Source organism: Monodelphis domestica, chromosome 1 (genome assembly GCF_027887165.1).
Source record: "Monodelphis domestica isolate mMonDom1 chromosome 1, mMonDom1.pri, whole genome shotgun sequence".
Taxonomy (NCBI): Eukaryota; Metazoa; Chordata; class Mammalia; order Didelphimorphia; family Didelphidae; genus Monodelphis; species Monodelphis domestica.
Genome location: NC_077227.1, coordinates 125,786,788 through 125,806,685, shown reverse-complemented (window position 1 = coordinate 125,806,685; position 19,898 = coordinate 125,786,788). Strand labels below are relative to the sequence as shown.

The window sequence follows — 19,898 nt, the reverse complement described above, 5'->3', positions numbered from 1 at the left end:
TCACTTAAGCTTTCACATATCAATGCAGTGTTTAGAATTGATTTTTGCATATGGCATACATACTAGAACCTTAAGTATAATATTTAATATATTTCACATATAGAATATCAATTTTGTTAAATATGAAGGGTAGTACCTCACATATTTTATTCACATCTTTCTGAAAGTGACATTGCACTAAAATATTTAATTCTATATTCTGAAACTCATCAAATTTCTGTATTGAAGTACCAAAACTTAATTCTATGGAAAATAATATTAGTCCTAGATACTAAAACTAGAAGGAAGCTTAAATTATTTAAATTTCTTATTTCATATTGTTCACTTTAACACTTGTCAATTTAGTTTGCAATGTTTCCACTGTTATCTAAATCAAATGTCCTTTTTTGTTTTTATATAGAACTTTTGATTTCTATAAAAAATCCTCTATTAATCAGACTAATTCATTCGTCCTTTCTTCTCTTCAAATACCTCCATAAGTGGCTGTTTTTACTTATCTCAACATCCTCTTCATAACCTTTCACCTTTAGCCTAGCCCTCATTTTCATCCCGGATTTAAATGCTGTTACATGGCATAAAAATGAATATTCAAATGGGTCTGTGGTCTTATTATGTGGAATTTTCTCTCAAGTGATGCTATTTTTCATCTCATCTATCCTGAGTAATTCTTGTTCTCTGACAAATTTGTCACAAGGGGAATCTAGCTAATATGATAGAGACACCTTCGAGTTTTCCTGACCCTGTGAAGATACCAATGGATCATATAAGTTTTCTATTGGTCATCTCTCACTCTTGCCCATCCTTGGCCAGAACATGTTATATTTTGGTCATACTGCATATTTTAAAATGACATCCTTTACTCTTTTGCTTTGTGTTCCTTATTTGCTATATGTTGCAGCCTGCTCACATCTATATCTCTTCACTAAAACTTTAATTCTTGGAAGGCTGAAATATTCCATGACTAGAAGTCATAAAATAACATGATGGAATATTGGTATTAAAAAGATGAGCCTTTTTTTCTGGGAGAATTTTGGGACAATTAAAGGAACTTTGTAGTTTTTCATATGCAGTCCAACCTACTCCCTTTCTCTAAAGTTCTGAGTCTAATTCACTGTCCACATATAGTGATAAACAATGTCTATAGTTATCTAAATGCGTATCACAATCTGGACAACAGACTGCCTTCATTCACTTGGGTTTGATCTGGGTGATGGATAGGTCAAAGTATTTTTGAGCTTTTTTCTTTCTTTTTTTTAAAAAACACTTTACCCTTACTCTCTGTCTTAGAATGGATACTGAGGATTGGTTCCAAGGCAGAAGAGTGGCAAAGGGTAGGTTTTTGGGATTAAGTGACTTGCCCAGGGTCAAACGGTTAGGGAAGGGTCCGAGTCCACATTTGAACCCAGGACTTCTCATCTCTAGGCCTGGCTCTCTTCTAGAATGCTCTGCTATGTTCCAGGTCTTGATATAGCCATAATGGTGTTGTCTAAATTTATAAGAATAAAACCTACTTTCTAAATAATAAAAGGCCAAAGACTATGAACAGGTAGGTTTCAAGGAAAAGATTCTGAAATACCTATAGCAATATGAAAAAACGTTTCAAGTCACTAGTAATTGGAGATACGCAAATTAAAGCAAGTTAACAACAACAACAACAAAAAAGAAAATGGCAAATATGAAAGGGATATAGGAAAACACCTAACTAATACCCTGTTGAAGGAGATGTGAATTGGTCCAGTCATTCTAGAAAGCAATTCATAACTATTCCCCTTAAAGTGCCAGATGTACATAACCTCTGACCCATAGATACCAACACTAAACCTATATTGTAAAGGGAGCAGAGAAAGAGGAAAAGGACCCATAGATACAAAAATATTTTTAATACCTCTTTTTGTGATGGTAAAGAACTGGAAACTAAAGAAAAAGGGTATCCAACAACTGGGGAACTATTGAATAAATACATTATATGTGGTGGCTAGGCTATCACATCTACACTCCCAATCCTCTCCCCTCCCCAATCCAGTCCATCATAATACTGGAATACTATTATGACATAAAAAATGATTAAAGGGATGGTTTCAGAAAAATCTGGGAAGACATGTGAATTGATGCAGAATGAAGTGAGTAGAACCTAGAGAACAATTTATACAATTACAAAAATAACATAAAGCAGATAACTTGGACCTCTGAATAAATGACCAATGGCAATTCTATAAGACTGATGATGAAGCACACTACCCAGACATGTATTTTCTGGACACGGTCAGTATAGGAATTTGTTTTATTTGACAATGCGAATTTGTTACAAGGGTGTTGTTGTTGTTGCTTTTTTAATGGAAAGGAAAATAAATTTGTAATTTAAAGAAGTACTATCTATCTACCCACCTCAAAATAAGTAAATAAATGTTATCAGCAAAAAAGCAGTAGCATGTAGAGGACCTCATCATCTAAAGAGAATTCTTTCTTCAACTTGTAATCTATGTTGAACCTCCTTCTGTGCCATCGAGGATCATCTTTGGTGGACATACATCCTTATTTTATGTCTTATCTATTTTTTATCCTAATTACATGTTAAATTACATGTATTTGTTTTAAAATTATAAATGATGGGACTAGAATCAAGTATAGTCAGTATATGTAGGGACACTAAATATGTATTTAAAACCCTTCCCTTCTGTCTTAGGACCAATAGTAAGCATTGGTTGCAAGGCAGAGGAGAGGTGAGGGCTAGGAAATTGGGGTTAAGTGACATGCCCAGCATCAACATAGCTAGGAAACATTTGAGGTCAAATATGAACTTCGGACCTTCCATGTCTAGGCCTGGATTGCTATCCATTGAGTCCAGCTGCTCTGACACTATGTTATTTTAAATTTCTGGATGACTACTGTATAGGTGGAAATAAGAAAAGAGTTTACTGTTAGGATGTGAATAAGCTGAAAAATGTTTTCTATACCTTGAGAACAGTTTCTATGACCACAAATAGCTAAACAGAATATTAAAATGTGAGGGAACGTAAGGTTAGCTAGTGAACTACATCCTAGACCATGGATTTGGGTTCAAGTCTTGGCTCTGTCATTTATCAGCTCTGTGGCTTTGGATGACTTCCTTGGCTTTAGTTTCCTCATCTATAAATAGGGATATCTGCGCATTTACCTTATAGGGTTGGTATAAGACTTAAATGACATAATTAATGTGTAAAAAAATCTGCAAGCTGTAAAGTGCTAAATAAATGTCAAAAGTTATGAGCCCATAAAATAGAACATATAATTTAGTACTCCTAAAACAAATAGTGGAACATTGTCATGTATTTCAGAAAGAGAAGAGCAATATTGGAGAATTTTAATAGCAATTTTTTCAACAACTTACACTTGAGGTTTCAGAATCTTCAGTTGAGTTAGGATATCCTTTTGTACCCTGGGGTTAGCAGTGGCTGTAAGAGCCATCATTGGAACAGAAGGAAATTTTTGTCGAAGCATATTCATTCTCTTGTAGTCTTGACGAAAATCATGTCCCCACTAGTTGAAAAATCAAAGAACTTTTTCTAATTATTCGACTCTTCATTTGAAAAAGACTACCACAAAACAAAATCCTGTTAGTATTTTGTACCTTAATAAAAACATCAGAAAAACTATGAAACCATCAAAAGAGGCTATAAAGAACTAAACTGATTTAATTCATGGTTTTAAAATCATTCAATATGGTTTTCATACTAAGGATGGTTACATGATTATGGTTACATACTAAGGATAGATTTAAATTGAATATATTATATTTTTTACAAGATGCAATTTAAAAATATTTCAAAAAGACAATATTTACCTGACTGACACAGTGTGCCTCATCAATGACAAAACGTGCCAATAATTTTCTCTCATATAAATTTTCCAGAGTAGAAATCAGCCTGTTACTTGCACAGACCTAGACAAAAAATTTATCATGATAAAGTTCTAAAAAGTATAAAAACTCATGCCATTTCTGATACAAAGTAAGCAGAACCAGGAAAATATTATATACATCTAAAAACAAATAAAAACAATAATAACAAACCCATAGTTATAATATCTAAGCTTGGCAAGAAGGTGGCCCTCCCTCTTGAAGTGAGATGGAGGATGTGTGTGTGTGTGGATTATGGTTGTGGAACATTCTAGATGTCAGACTGTTTTTTTCAATGTGTTGGTGAGTTTTGCTAAACAAATTTTAAAAACTCTTAAAACTCTTTTTTATGAAGGATGGCTCTCTGGGAGGGAAAGTAGAAAAAGGCTAAATTGGGATATGTAAAGTGACATAAAAATAAAAGCTACTAATAAAAATATCTTTTATAAACTTAAAATAAGCTTGTTCAGGTAAAAATGTTATAAGGAACAAGGTTTTAGTAAATTGAGCATTTCTGGAATTTCAATTTGCTTTCTATGCTGGCAAATATATCTTTTAAAGTTAAAACACTTTAGACAATATGTCTAGAAAAATAGATATGATGAGCTTTCAAAAAGCAGAGTATGTTTCAAATAACATAAATACAAACCTTTTCTGGAGTAACATATAGAAGTTTTATAATTGGATCTTTTTTTGACAATTGGAGATAAATATTTGCAGCTTCAGAATCAGTCTTATCACCTGTCAGATAAGTAGCTGGAATCTAGGGGAAAAATTGTGCAATATATATTTTTACATATTTATTTAAGTTTAGTTTTGCATTTTAAGGCAATAAATTATATCTGACAATGATGACCAGATTGGGGCATTTTAATAAGTTTTATTGTCCAGGAATTTTTGGAAAAATTATATTCTATGACCCTAGAGAGTCAGGCATTTGGTTATCAAAAGGGAGAGATTTGAAGGTCAAATGGTGCTAGGTAGATAATAAAGACACCCTGGACGACAATGTTCTACATTTAAGAGAAAATGCACAATATTTGATAAACCTCTCTTGGGAGAATCAGTACCCGGGAGACTGACAAGAAACCCACATTTTCCCTACAGGATACAAAATCTCAAATAAATTTGCTGAGAATACGTGAAAGTCAAAAAGATCCTGACTGACTTCCGGTCAAGATGGCAGCTTAGAGAAAGCTAAAGTTCAGAGCTCCAGAAACCCTTCCTTACCGATCTCAAACGGAATGCTCCTAGGGCATCGAAATTCAAAATAAACAGCAGAATAGACCCCAGGAACACTCCTCCTGGACCTGGATCAAAAGGTACGGCCCCCCAAGAGTCGGAGCCCGAGATCACTCGGATCGAAGGGGAAGGCAAAGGGAAGGTCCCAGGACCCATCCCCCTCAACCCAGAGTGCTGAGTCCAAAGCAGCAGCAGGAACCTCAGGGCAGGCAGGGGGGACTTGGGAGCCGGCTGTTCTGAGGGCTGCCCCCTGAAAACGACCTGAGCCAGTCACGGGGGCACCCAGACAGCAGGGAGGCAGAGAGAGATGGGGGGGGGGGTGGGGGTGGGGGTGCAAAATACAAAGGAGCAAAAATACAAAACACAGAGGAGATAGAAGAGTAAACACAAGCAAATGCTCCGAAACCTTCCAAAGGAAATGGAAACTCTCCACAAACCCATGAAGAATATGAATCAGAAATGATCAAAAAGATGGAAGCCTTCTGGGAGGAAAAATGAGAAATAATGCAAAAGAAATCCACGCATCTACAAAACCAAGTTTGACCAAAGTGAAAAGGAAAACCAGGCTTTAAAGCAAGAACTAATAAAGCAAAGCCAAAAGACCAAGAAATTAGAAGAGAACATAAAATATCTCACTGACAAGGTGACAGATTTGGAAAATAGAGGGAGAAGAGATAATTTAAGAATAATTGGACTTCCAGAAAAGCCAGAAATAAACAGCAAACTCGACATTGTAATACAAGAGATAATCAAAGAAAATTGCCCAGAGATTCTAGAACAAGGGGGCAATACAGCCACTGACAGCTCACAGAACACCCTCTACACTAAACCCCCAAAAGACAACTCCCAGGAATGTAATTGCCAAATTCCAAAGCTCTCAAACAAAAGAAAAAATCCTACAAGAAGCCAGAAAAAGACAATTTAGACATAAAGGAATGCCAATAAGGGTCACACAAGACCTTGCAAGTTCTACTCTGAATGATCATAAGGCATGGAACATGATTTTCAGAAAGGAAAGAGAGCTGGGTCTTCAACCAAGAATCAGCTATCCAGCAAAACTGATTATATACTTCCAAGGGAAAGTATGGGCATTCAACAAAATAGAAGATTTCCAAGTTTTTGCAAAGAAAAGACCAGAGCTCTGTGGAAAGTTTGACACCGAAAAACAAAGAGCATGGAATACTTGAAAAGGTAAATATGAAGGAAAGAGAAAAGGAGAAAAATGTTATCTTCTTCTTTTATTCAAACTCTCTTCTATAAGGACTACATTTATATCATTCTATGTATACTAACATGTGGGGAAAATATAATGTGTAAATAGGGGGAAAAGAAAGACCAAACAGAATAATCTTTCTCACACAAAGATTCACATGGGAAGGGGAGGGGAAGGAAACTCCTATAAGAAGGAGAGGAAGAGAATTTTTACTTAAACCTTAATCTCAGGGAAATCAGCTCTGAGAGGGAAAAACACCCAGATCCATTGGGATCTTGAATTCTATCTTACCCAACAAGGGTAGGGAGAAGGGAAAACCAAGGGGGGGAGAGGGGGAGGGAAAACAAAAGGGAAGGGAAAGAGAGGGGGGAGGGGGAGGGAAGAAAAAGGGAGGGACTAAAAAAAGGAAACATATCAAGGGAGGGGACAAGGGGGACTGATTCAAAGTAAATCACTGGACTAAAAGGTAGAGCTGAAGAAGAAAGGTTAGAATTAGGGAAGGATATCAAAATGCCAGGGAATCCACAAATGACAGTCATAACTTTGAACGTGAATGGGATGAACTCACCCATAAAACGTAGACGAATAGCAGAATGGATTAGAATCCAAAACCCTACCATATGTTGTCTTCAAGAAACACACATGAGGAGGGTTGATACACACAAGGTCAGAATTAAAGGATGGAGTAAAACCTTTCTGGGCCTCAACTGACAGAAAGAAGGCAGGAGTGGTAATCATGATATCTGATAAAGCCAAAGCAAAAACAGACCTGATCAAAAGGGATAGGGAAGGTAATTATATTTTGTTAAAAGGGACTTTAGATAATGAGGAAATATCACTAATCAACATGTATGCACCAAATAATATAGCACCCAAATTTCTAATGGAGAAACTAGGAGAATTGAAGGAACAAATAGACAGTAAAACCATATTAGTGGGAGACTTAAACCAACCATTATCAAATTTAGATAAATCAAATCAAAAAATAAATAAGAAAGAGGTAAAAGAAGTGAATGAAATCTTAGAAAAATTAGAATTAATAGACATATGGAGAAAAATAAATAGGGATAAAGAGGAATACACCTTCTTCTCAGCACCACATGGCACATTCACAGAGATTGACCATACATTAGGTCACAGAAATATGGCACACAAATGCAGAAAAGCAGAAATAATGAATGCAGCCTTCTCAGATCACAAGGCAATAAAAATAATGATTAGTAATGGTACATGGAAAACCAAATCTAAAACCAATTGGAAATTAAACAATATGATACTCCAAAATCTTTTAGAGAAGAAATCATAGAAACAATTAATAATTTCATCGAGGAAAATGACAATGGTGAGACATCCTTTCAAACCTTTTGGGATGCAGCCAAAGCAGTAATCAGAGGTAAATTCATATCCCTGAATGCTTATATTAACAAACTAAGGAGAGCAGAGATCAATCAATTGGAAATGCAAATGAAAAAACTGGAAAGCGATCAAATTAAAACCCCCCAGCAGAAAACCAAACTAGAAATCCTAAAAATTAAGGGAGAAATTAATAAAATTGAAAGTGATAGAACTATTGATTTAATAAATAAGACTAGTAGCTGGTACTTTGAAAAAACAAACAAAATAGACAAAGTACTGGTCAATCTAATTAAAAAAAGGAAGGAAGAAAAGCAAATTAACAGCATTAAAGATGAAAAGGGGGATAGCACCTCCGATGAAGAGGAAATTAAGGCAATCATTAGAAATTACTTTGCCCAATTATATGGCAATAAATACACCAATTTAGGGGATATGGATGAATATATACAAAAATACAAACTGCCTAGACTAACAGAAGAAGAAATAGAATTCCTAAATAATCCCATATCAGAAAATGAAATCCAACAAGCCATCAAAGAACTTCCTAAGAAAAAATCCCCAGGGCCTGATGGATTCACCAGTGAATTCTATCAAACATTCAGAGAACAGTTAATCCCAATACTATACAAACTATTTGACATAATAAGCAAAGAGGGAGTTCTACCAAACTCCTTTTATGACACAAACATGGTACTGATTCCAAAACCAGGCAGGTCAAAAACAGAGAAAGAAAACTATAGACCAATCTCCCTAATGAATACAGATGCAAAAATCTTAAATAGGATACTAGCAAAAAGACTCCAGCAAGTGATCAGAAGGGTCATCCACCATAATCAAGTAGGATTTATATCAGGGATGCAGGGCTGGTTCAATATTAGGAAAACCATCCACATAATTGACCACATCAACAAACAAACCAACAAGAATCACATGATTATCTCAATAGACGCAGAAAAAGCCTTTGATAAAATACAACACCCATTCCTATTAAAAACACTAGAAAGCATAGGAATAGAAGGGTCGTTCCTAAAAATAATAAACAGTATATATCTAAAACCATCAGAAAACATCATCTGAAATGGGGATAAACTAGATGCATTCCCAAGAAGATCAGGAGTGAAACAAGGATGCCCATTATCACCTCTACTATTTGACATTGTACTAGAAACACTAGCAGTAGCAATTAGAGAAGAAAAAGAAATTGAAGGCATCAAAATAGGCAAGGAGGAGACCAAGTTATCATTCTTTGCAGATGACATGATGGTCTACTTAAAGAATCCTAGAGATTCAACCAAAAAGCTAATCGAAATAATCAACAACTTTAGCAAAGTTGCAGGATACAAAATAAACCCACATAAGTCATCAGCATTTCTATATAATTCCAACACAGCTCAGCAGCAAAAACTAGAAAGAGAAATCCCATTCAAAATCACCTTAGACAAAATAAAATACCTAGGAATCTATCTCCCGAGACAAACATAGGAACTATATGAACACAACTACAAAACACTTTCCACACAACTAAAACTAGACTTGAGCAATTGGAAAAACATTAACTGCTCATGGATAGGATGAGCCAATATAATAAAAATGACCATCCTACCCAAACTTATTTATCTATTTAGTGCCATACCTATTGAACTCCCAAAATATTTCTTTACTGATTTAGAAAAAAACATAACAAAATTCATCTGGAATAACAAAAGATCAAGGATATCCAGGGAAATAATGAAAAAAAAAACACATATGATGGGGGCCTTGCAGTCCCAGACCTTAAACTATATTACAAAGCAGCAGTCATCAAAACAATTTGGTACTGGCTAAGAGACAGAAAGGAAGATCAGTGGAATAGACTGGGGGAAAGCGACCTCAGCAAGACAGTATACGATAAACCCAAAGATCCCAGCTTTTGGGACAAAAATCCACTATTCGATAAAAACTGCTGGGAAAACTAGAAGACAGTGTGGGAGAGATTAGGAATTGATCAACACCTCACACCCTACACCAAGATAAATTCAAAATGGGTGAATGACTTAAACATAAAGAAGGAAACCATAAGTAAATTGGGTAAACACAGAATAGTATACATGTCCGACCTTTGGGAGGGGAAAGACTTTAAAACCAAGCAAGACATAGAAAGAATCACAAAATGTAAAATAAATAATTTCTACTACATCAAATTAAAAAGCTTTTGTACAAACAAAACCAATGTAACTAAAATCAGAAGGGAAACAACAAATTGGGAAAAAATCTTCATAGAAACCTCTGACAAAGGTTTAATTACTCAAATTTATAAAGAGCTAAATCAATTGTACAAAAAAATCAAGCCATTCTCCAATTGATAAATGGGCAAGGGACATGGATAGGCAGTTCTCAGATAAAGAAATCAAAACTCTTAATAAGCACATGAAGAAGTGTTCTAAATCTCTTATAATCAGAGAGATGCAAATCAAAACAACTCTGAGGTATCACCTCACACCAAGAAGATTGGCTAACATGACAGCAAAGGAAAGTAATGAATGCTGGAGGGGATGTGGCAAAGTAGGGACATTAATTCATTGCTGGTGGAGTTGTGAACTGATCCAACCATTCTGGAAGGCAATTTGGAACTATGCCCAAAGGGCGACAAAAGAATGTCTACCCTTTGATCCAGCCATAGCACTGCTGGGTCCCCAAAGAGATAATGGACAAAAAGACTTGTACAAAAATATTCATAGCTGCGCTCTTTGTGGTGGCCAAAAATTGGAAACTCTTTGTGGTGGCCAAAAATTGGAAAACGAGGGGATGCCCATCAATTGGGGAATGGCTGAGCAAATTGTGGTATATGTTGGTGATGGAATACTATTGTGCAAAAAGGAATAATAAAGTGGAGGAATTCCATGGAGACTGGAACGACCTCCAGAAGTGATGCAGAGCGAGAGGAGCTCCAGGAGAACATTGTACACAGAAACTAATATACTGTGGTATAATCGAACGTAATGGACTTCTCCATTAGTGGTGTTGTAATGTCCCTGAACAATCTGTAGGGATCCAGCAGAAAAAACACCATTCATAAGCAGAGGATAAACTGTGGGAGTAGAAACACTGAGGAAAAGCAACTGCCTGACTACAGCGGTTGAGGGGACATGACAGAGGAGAGACTCTAAAGGAAACCCTAATGCAAATATTAACAACATAGCAATGGGTTCAAATCAAGAACACATGTAATACCCAGTGGAATCACACATTGGCTACAGGGGGTGGGGGGGGGGGGAGGAAAAGAAAATCATCTTTGTCTTTAATGAATAACACTTGGAAATGATCAAATAAAATATTATTAAAAAAAAAAAGATCCTGACCTTTTAAGAAGGAAGAAAGGAAATAGTCAGGAACACTAGAGAAGATAGATTTCCCAGCAAAGAAGCCAGGTGCCTGAAGAATAAAAGATGGAAGATGGAAACAAAGAATTTAAAGGGAAAAAGAAGACAGGCAGTTCAGATCGAAAAGTACTGCAAGGAGATTTAAACTTGTACAATGGCGCATTCTCTTCACAGCACCATAACCTTTCTGGGTCTAAATTTTCCTATCTGCAAAATGAAGGGCTTGGAGCAATAAGGCACGTTTCAAATCTTATATTCTATTTTTCCTATGACTCTATGGAGAATTCTATAGACATACAATGAAAGGTAGTTGCCATTAAGGTATTCAGAGTGATCTAATAAATTTATCATCTCACATTAGTGTTCTAACACTAGGTCATACTCCTCTCCCCATTTTCTGTGGAAAAATAACTTTGACAGTGATCTTGCTTTGGGAGGTAGCTGGTGGGGATATTGACAGATACCCAAAATATGCAGGAGGATTAAGCTGTGATCATGTGTACTATAAGAAAATACAGCAGACATTCCTTGTGAGGATGAGAATCATGCTGGCTTGGCAGCATATAAAACATCTTTTATTATAAATTTAAAAATTTAGATTAGCAAAAAAGGGGCAAGAGTTCCCTTATTTTTCTATTACACACACACACACACACACACACACACACACACACTCTCTCTCTCTCTCTCTCTCTCTCTCTCTCTCTCTCTCTCTCTCTCTCTCTCTCTCTCTCTCTCTCTCTCTCTCTCTCTCTCTCTCTCTCTCTCTCTCTCTCTCTCTCTCTCTCTCTCTCTCTCTCCTTCTGTCTGTCTTAGAATTGATACTAAGTACTGGTTCCAAGGCAGAAGAGTGGTAAGGGCTAAGATAGATAATAGGGGTAAAGTGACTTGCCAAGGTCACCCAGCAAGGAAGTGTCTGAAATATTGGAACCCAGTACCTCCTGTCTCTAGGCCTGGCTCTCAATCTACTGTGTTACCTAGTTGCCTCTAAAGTCAAATTTGAACCCAGGTCTTCCTGACTCCAGGTCTGGTACTGACTAGATGGGTTGAAGCATGTCCATCCAAGAAAAATGACACTGCAACAGTAGTGATATTTCTATTAAAGGAGATTATACCTAGACATAGCATTCCTGATACCATAAATTTGGACAAGGGGTCCCACTTCACTTCCTAGGTTCCACAAGGAATCTATAAGAACTTGGAGATTAAGTGCAACTACCATTCAGTTTATCAGCCCCAAAGTTCTGGTCAGGTCAAGCATATGAACAAAGAACTGAAGACACAGATAGGTAAACTCTGTTCAAAAACACACTTAAAATGGACAGATGCTATGCCTCTAGCTTTGATCAACATAAGAACCAGGCCTAGGACTGATTTGCATATATCACCATTTGAAATGCTATATGGTCAGCCACTTTGGCATGATAGGACAGTAAAGCCACCTTACTTGTCCATGTTAAAAGGGGAATGCGTTCTTCATGAATATTTAAAACAGATACAACGCAGAATTAAAGAACTAAGGAAACTGGGTTTGTTTGTGCAAAGAATACCACTAGATTATTCATTGCATAGGATAAAACCAAGTGATAAGGTATATGTCAAGAACTTTAATAGAGAATCTCCTACAGAACCAAGATGGATCGGACCAACAATGGTTGCAGTGACAACCTCAACATCTATAAAGGTGGATCAAAGAGATCCATGGTTCCATGCTTCACATGTAAAATTGCATCACACCCATACTGTTGAGTAGCCCTAGGAAAATAATCAACAATAAATAACAGTCTCTAATAAAAACAAAGGAAAGCACACATGAAAGTACATATCAACAGATAGTACAGAAAAAAGAGCATTGCACATATTAAAATGACAACAGGAGCACCCCTGAAGCAAATAACTCAGTTTCTGAAAGATAGATATACAGCCAGCAACACAGACAAAAAGGAAAACATGCATTTAAAAGAGTAGCAGCCACAGAAAATCTCTATATTATATACAAAGCCTCTGCCAGCCACAGTAACAGAACAGAAAGAATGTTATTTCAAATGAATACATAATTCGCTAAATTCTATCTCCAAGAAATAATTACAGTAACCATACAATAAATCTCCTTGTGAAAAAGTCAAACATCAAAGATTAGAAAAAACTTCAAAGCACTATTCATAATGAAATCCTAAGAATGTATGCACAATACTATACTGCTTACACCCATTCATGAAGATGTACATATGCAAATCTTACTTCCACTCATGAAGATAAACACATGTAATGCTTACTTCCACACACGAAGAATACTGATAAGTTCTGACAAGCATTCATGAAGAACTCAGCTTACTTCCATGCACATGAAAATTTCAATCTTACATACATGCACATGTAAAAATCTCACATGCATGCATGTTCATGATTGTTCCAGGTGTTCCAGAATGGAAGAACACAGATCTTCAATGAAGAATGAAAGAAGACAAGACTGGCTTGCTGACCAGAGACCAGATGATGAAGACAGAGTTTATACAATCAACATAAAAGGACATGGAAGGATTGTGAAATTTTGGACTTTTGATCATGAGGATATGTAAGAATGCATCATATATGTTAACATCACATATATGCATGCACATCCTACATAGAAATGGAAGCTATCTCATGGAATGGGTAAGTATACAACAGCATGGCTGCAAAACAAAAGACACACTGATATAAATTTCTGTAGAAAATTCAAACAGGCTAAGATATTTCTTATCTGCATGAGTTTGCACAGAAATCTAAAACAATGAATATGCATGTACATAAGTACAACTTATGTACGTACACATGTAGAGACTAATGAACTAATAAACTAACTATATTAGAATAGTTTATTAATATTCTAATAGCTAACAATAATAGTGCCAGCTTAGTGAATTTGTTCAAGTCTTAGGAATGTAGAGACAGACATAGAACTACTTAAGTATAGAAGTAGATTGCATTATGATTTTAGGTTAGCAATTATTAGTACTATTTCCTTAGTTGAATTTATAGACATTAGGAGATAGGACAATTGCATATTCAAAATGTTATGAAAATTATTGGAATGGTTTGAAAATTGTTACATGATTTGTTATTATGTAAAAACCATGTTCATGTAAATCCCTATTACCTAAACCATTTTCCTATACCCAATCTTAGCATAGAACTAGACAGGATAACCAAGATAAGTTAGGATTTGTTATCTTGGGCGGGTAAAGGAATATTGAAGATAGTATAGGGTAAGAATAGTTAGTTAAGAATATATAAAAGGTAAGCATCATTAAAATTTGCTGGGTGCAAATTTTTTTAAAAGATAAAAAAGGGAGGGATGTAAAAGAGAGAATATACATGCATGCAAAGGACATCATCTGTCAATCAAAAGGTATTTGGAATGTTACTGGGAAAAACACGTTGGAGCTAAGCTAACAGTTGAACTGGACTGGACCCCTCTGGCTTCTAGAGCTGAGGGAGAGGCTTGTGAACTAAGTTTTTGGTTGTTTGTGGCTGATGGTGGAGAAGAAACTATTTGTATCAATGGACTTGAATTAATTAACCAGGCTGGTTGGCAGAAGAAAAAAGACGACAGAGAGTTGTCCTCATACCTCCCTGACTGACTGTGTCACAGTTGTGATAGAACTGTCATTTCCCCAATATCCTCCAAACCAAGGCTCCCTGCATAGAATAGGGAAAACCCCATCCCTCTTACCTTATTCTCCATCCTTTCCTGTCTTCTCCAATAAACCCTTACTTGAGTTAAAGAAAAGAGTATTTTCTCTAAAATATCATAGTTCACACTGAGTGAAAGTGAAGGGAAAGGGGGAGGGGAAGCTGAAGACTTCTGAAGAAGGGAGGGAGATTTGAAGAGGGAGGAGAGTAGGTAAAACTTGATCCATTAGTCATCTAGAATCAATAGACACCCTCAGAAACATCTATTACAGTACTCTATCCACTATGCTACCTAGTTGCCACTTTGCCTTTTCTTTTTTTAAACCCTTACCTTCCATCTTAGAATCAATATTTTTTATTGGTTCCAAGGCAGAAGATCAGTAAGGGCTAGGGAATGGAGGTTAAATGACTTGCCCAGGTTCACACAGCTAGGAAGTTACTGAGGCCAGATTTGAACCTAGGACCTCCCATCTCTAGGTCTGGCTCTCAATCTATTTGAGCTACCCAGCTGCCCCCTCCTTTGTCTTTTCTTACTAGCATTATTTTGCGGTTATTTTCATAAAAGGTTTTAACTTTGAATTCTCACTTACATCCAATGAAGTTAATTTTTGCACTTGGTCTACTATTAATGATCTCAGTGGAGAGATCACAATGGTAACTCCAGGAGAAACACAAGCTGGTAGCTGGTAACATAGACTTTTACCTCCTCCTAAAAAAAAATGAAGAGAAAACAGTCTATTACGCTATGGAACACAAAGACCAACATTTAAAAGTTTTAACATAAAGTGATAATGACCTAATTGGATAGCCAGTTATTTTCTAAGAGTGCCAACATTTTGGAATTATACTCTAAATTATACTTGTTCATACTGTTGACCTCAGTAATATTACTAGTAGATATATATTCTAAAGAGGTAAAAGATAGAAGGAAAGGTCATGCAGAGTATATGTAAAATGGTTGTGAACAAATCGGGGTATATAAATTTAATGTAATATTACTGTTCTCAGAATGACAAATATAAAAGAATTTGGAGAAACTTTGGAAGACTTATGTGAATGGAGGCAGTGAATTACCAGAAGCAGGAGTGCAATTTATATGATGAGCACAAAAAAGTAAAAGAAAACACTATCAAAAGACTTCAGAATTCTGAACAATGCAGCAACTGATTATGACAACAGAGGAGTAAGTGAAGCAAGCTTCATGAGAGGTGATTTTTTTTCCCCCTTGAAAATACTTATTTGCTACAAGGGGATGATTGTGGTGGTGAGTCATTGGGAAGTGACGAGCGTTTTTTTTTTTAAAAGAGCATCAATAAAAAGTTGCTTTCATAAATAAATAAAGCTAACTACTACTAGGTTTACATTCCAAAGAAAGGAGATCTTTTTATGTATAAAAATATTTATCTGCAGGGACAAGATAGTGTAGTGAACAGAGTGCCAGGTCTGAGGTCCTGGCTTCAAATTTGGCCTCAGATTTCCTAGCTATGTGACCCTATGCAAATCACTTAACTCCAACTGCCTAAACTTTATTGCTCTTCTGTCTTCAAATCAATTCAAAGATAATTTAAAGATTGAAGGTAGAGGCTTAAAAAGTTTATTTCAGTTCCTTTTTAGTATAAATAACTGGAAGTTAAGAGGATGAGAATCAACTGGAGCATGATAGAAAAAAAATTAGTTTATGAAGGTAATGAAATACTAAAGGGCTATAAGAAAGAAAAGAATTTCTGAAAAACTGTGGGAGACTTGCACATACTAATATAGAATAAAGTGAGCAGAACCGGGAGAACAACTTATACTATAACAACCCCTTCATTTTATAGATAAGGAAATTGAGACTGAAAGAGGATAAGTGACTTGCCCAGGGTCACATTGCTAGAAAGTGTCTGGGCCACATTTGAACCCAGGACCTCCTGACTCCAGGCCTGGCTCTCTAGTCACTGGGCCACCTAGCTGGTACATTTCTGAGGCAGTTTTTGAACTCAGGACTTCCTGATTCCTAACTTGGTCTTCATTCATTCACAGCATCACATACATGCTTCAGTTATCGCTGTTCCATATATATGCAGAAATGCTAATTAAAGAGTTCCAGTTACTAAAATGAGGATAAAAGAATTTTCTATAGTAAGAGGGAAAGGACAGTGCTCATTAATGTCCCATTTTCAATATTCTCTTGGTATGAGGAGAGTAGGAATATTCTCTGGATCTGGTGGGGAAGGCATGTTTCTAAATCATGTGCCTTTCACTGGAAGTGAGCAAAAAGTTACAGGGAGCATCTGATGACAAACTGACTCTGATTATTCTTAGGTTGTCAAGTTTAATCTGACCACCAGGGAGCTGGGAGCCAATGCTGGAGAGTTTTAGAGCCTAAAGGCTTTACAATTATAGAAATGATATTTGTTCTCTATTGTATTTTCAAGAAGAATTATTTTATTCTGTGCTACACAACTAAATGGAAGGCAAAAAATGATTAGCAAATTTGTGAAACTTGAGATGCTAATGATTAAAATTCAATATGCACTATGAAATCAGTTTGTAAAATGTTCAGCTTTGCCAATATTTAATGTAGTTATTAAGTGTTAAATATAATTAAACTTTTGAAGGATCTGAAGAAAACCCATTAACTTGTGGAATATTTACTAGATGCTTACTGACAAATTCTTATTTTGGACATCAATGAATTAGGGTTTGTAGGTAAAGGATAGTATGCTTGGATGGTTTTAAAGACTTTCAAAATGGAAATGTATGTGAACAGTTTAAAAAATGAACAAATGTCCTGTATTAAAAAGGCTTTCAATAGATTTATGACAAAATGTCTCAAATCTTTTCTGGAAGCATAAAATGTATAAATCCTACATAAATAAAAAAGGCAAAATTGATTTACAGTGAATTTGCCTCCCTTATACCAAAATCTCCCTCAGAGGAGTTGCACAACTTTTAAAGTTAACAGAGCAGCAAGGGGTATTGAATTTGAGGCAAAAGATAACACTGCAAATCACTGTATTCAGGCTGCTTGAAAAAGTGGAAGATTTCATATGAAACAAATCAATTCATTGTCAATATACCAACTTGATGGGAAGGCAACTGTTCCCTATAGTCACGATAAGAATAGAGTACTTGGGACAAGTCTAATGCATTTTCCCACTACAGCAGAAAAATTTTAGTTACTGAAAGACTCTTACAGGTATACTTTTTTATTTCTTGTTAAAGAGTTTGCATGTGCTTTCATTTAACATCTGCCAATGGACTCTTGCCAATTCATATCTATAAATACATACCAGTGGGCATTAGGACGAAACAGTCTTCACCAAGCAGAACAGCATTGATTGCCTCTAGCTGATTTGTACGAAAATGATGTAGGCCAAACTTTTTGTGAAAAATCTTCATCATTTCTTTTGTATGTGGAAAATCAAGACTTTTGAAATGCTCATGTTCTGGATTTCTGGATGGTCTATTTTGTACCGATTTATCTTGTAAGAAAAGAATCAATATTATGAAAATCAGTGTACATCTGCAGCAAAGATAGAATTTTTATTCATGTGCTATACACCAAGTCTCAAATCTTAGAGGGTTTAACATTTAGGACAAAAGAACAAACTATATTTTCTGCCTCTATTTCTTAAAACTATTTACCCTTCCTGAGTTTCCTCCAATCCAAATACTAGTTTCCTCTAGTATTTGGTTCCACAACTCTGGAAAAACTTGTCTCAAAAAGCCATCAGTAGCTCCCTTATCAAGAAAACCAGCCTTAATTTGCTTGGATTTCTCTAAAGAAGGAGACACTGTTGATCCTCTCTGCTTTTGAAACTCTCCTCCTTTGACTTTCCTGACACTCCCTTTGTTCTCTTCCAACTGCTTTTTTTTTTACTGTGATAATTGGTTTTAATGGCTGTCAGGTGAAAAAGATACCTTACAAAGCCATGTACTTCTAGAGGGAAGAAGTGGATTCATTGTTGGCTGTGCTTAGAGTTAAATGATTGTACCCATTTTTTCAATTCCCAGCAATTATGTAAAATTTTTTGGTTGAAATCTGCCTAGTGAGTTTCCATCTTTCCTCATATTAGAGAGACAAGGCATGGGTCTGTGGCGGGTAGGCTCCAGGTCTGCAGATTTGCTGGTCCAGATGTGGAGAAGGGAGATGGATCAGGGCAGATGGGAAAATGTCAAGGTAGACCATGTTTTTCTGGTGATGGATGGCTTTGATTTTCTTCCAAGACATCCCATGGGTTGGGGGAGGTCTTGGGTCAAAGGCCACAGAACTGAGAGTTTTGTGTTTGGTTTGCTCCCACTGCTGCTTGCATCTGCTGTACCCGTTTCCTCTGGGTTCTCCTTGCTGCAGCAACTACCAGCTATGAAAATTTTCCTTTTCTTATGAAAGGGAAGAGAAGAACCCAGGTGGGCAAGCAGGAAGTCTGAGTCCCTAGGACGAATTTTCCCCATGCAGGATTAACCTGGATGTCTGTTCTGCCTTCCCTTCTATTCCTGAAATGCCCTGGGCTCTCTTGCATTGAAGAATAGACATCTCATCCATCCTTTCAAGAGGGTGAGGACGTCCATGAATTCAGAAATCTGGGCTTGCCTGTTATGGTTTCAGCCCAGGACTCTGCTCTTTTGCTCTCCTGAGGTGTAAGTGGTACGTAGGAAGCCCCCATTTCACCTAACTTCCACCCAGACTGAGGTCTTGGAAGGACTCTGAAGACCCAGGAAGGAGGGCCTTCCTGTCTCAGTTTGGAGCCTCAGCTCCATGGGGAACTGAATGATGTGCCAACTGTCCTATGATGATTCCTTTTATCTTCCTTTGAAGTCTTTGGGAATGAGGATCTACCTGTCCTTATTGCTGCTTGGGCCAGGGGGCATATGAGGCGGGTGTTGGGTCTACAGTGGAGGCAGAGGTAAGCGGACATAAGGATGCAGGGATCAGAAGAAAGAGGTTGAAGCCAGGCAGAGAATCAACACCTGCCTGAGAAAGGCATTTGTTTAGCTGACAAAATAAAATAGCCTACATTGGGCACAAGCAGAGAGAAAGAAGGAAAATGGAAGAAATCAGGCAGCAGTTGTGCGTACACAGAAAAACCCCAATATATTTTCATATGCTTCCTGGATCATCTTGTGGGTCCACCATGGAGTTCACTGGCTTGGATAATGGGTATTCTTCATTCACCTAGCTGTTCCTCTGCTGCTA

General features: G+C 36.6%; 1 protein-coding gene and 1 long non-coding RNA gene across 2 annotated transcripts in view; one reads left to right on the top strand and one right to left on the bottom strand.

Annotated features, from left to right (window-relative positions):
• The window catches only part of BLM (BLM RecQ like helicase), a 68,452-nt gene that overhangs the window by 19,933 nt on the left and 28,621 nt on the right, over positions 1-19,898 (bottom strand). The window contains exons 10-14 of the mRNA XM_007479294.3: positions 17,995-18,186; positions 15,310-15,428; positions 4,524-4,637; positions 3,821-3,919; positions 3,368-3,516 (exon numbers count right to left, since the gene is read on the bottom strand). Of these exons, the coding sequence (XP_007479356.2) occupies positions 3,368-3,516; positions 3,821-3,919; positions 4,524-4,637; positions 15,310-15,428; positions 17,995-18,186 (673 nt within the window). The remainder of the gene's footprint in view (positions 1-3,367; positions 3,517-3,820; positions 3,920-4,523; positions 4,638-15,309; positions 15,429-17,994; positions 18,187-19,898) is intronic.
• Positions 1,968-18,001, top strand: LOC103099518 (uncharacterized). Its single transcript, XR_460456.3, has 3 exons — positions 1,968-2,262; positions 13,461-13,699; positions 15,728-18,001. It is a non-coding gene; the product is annotated as an uncharacterized LOC103099518 (long non-coding RNA).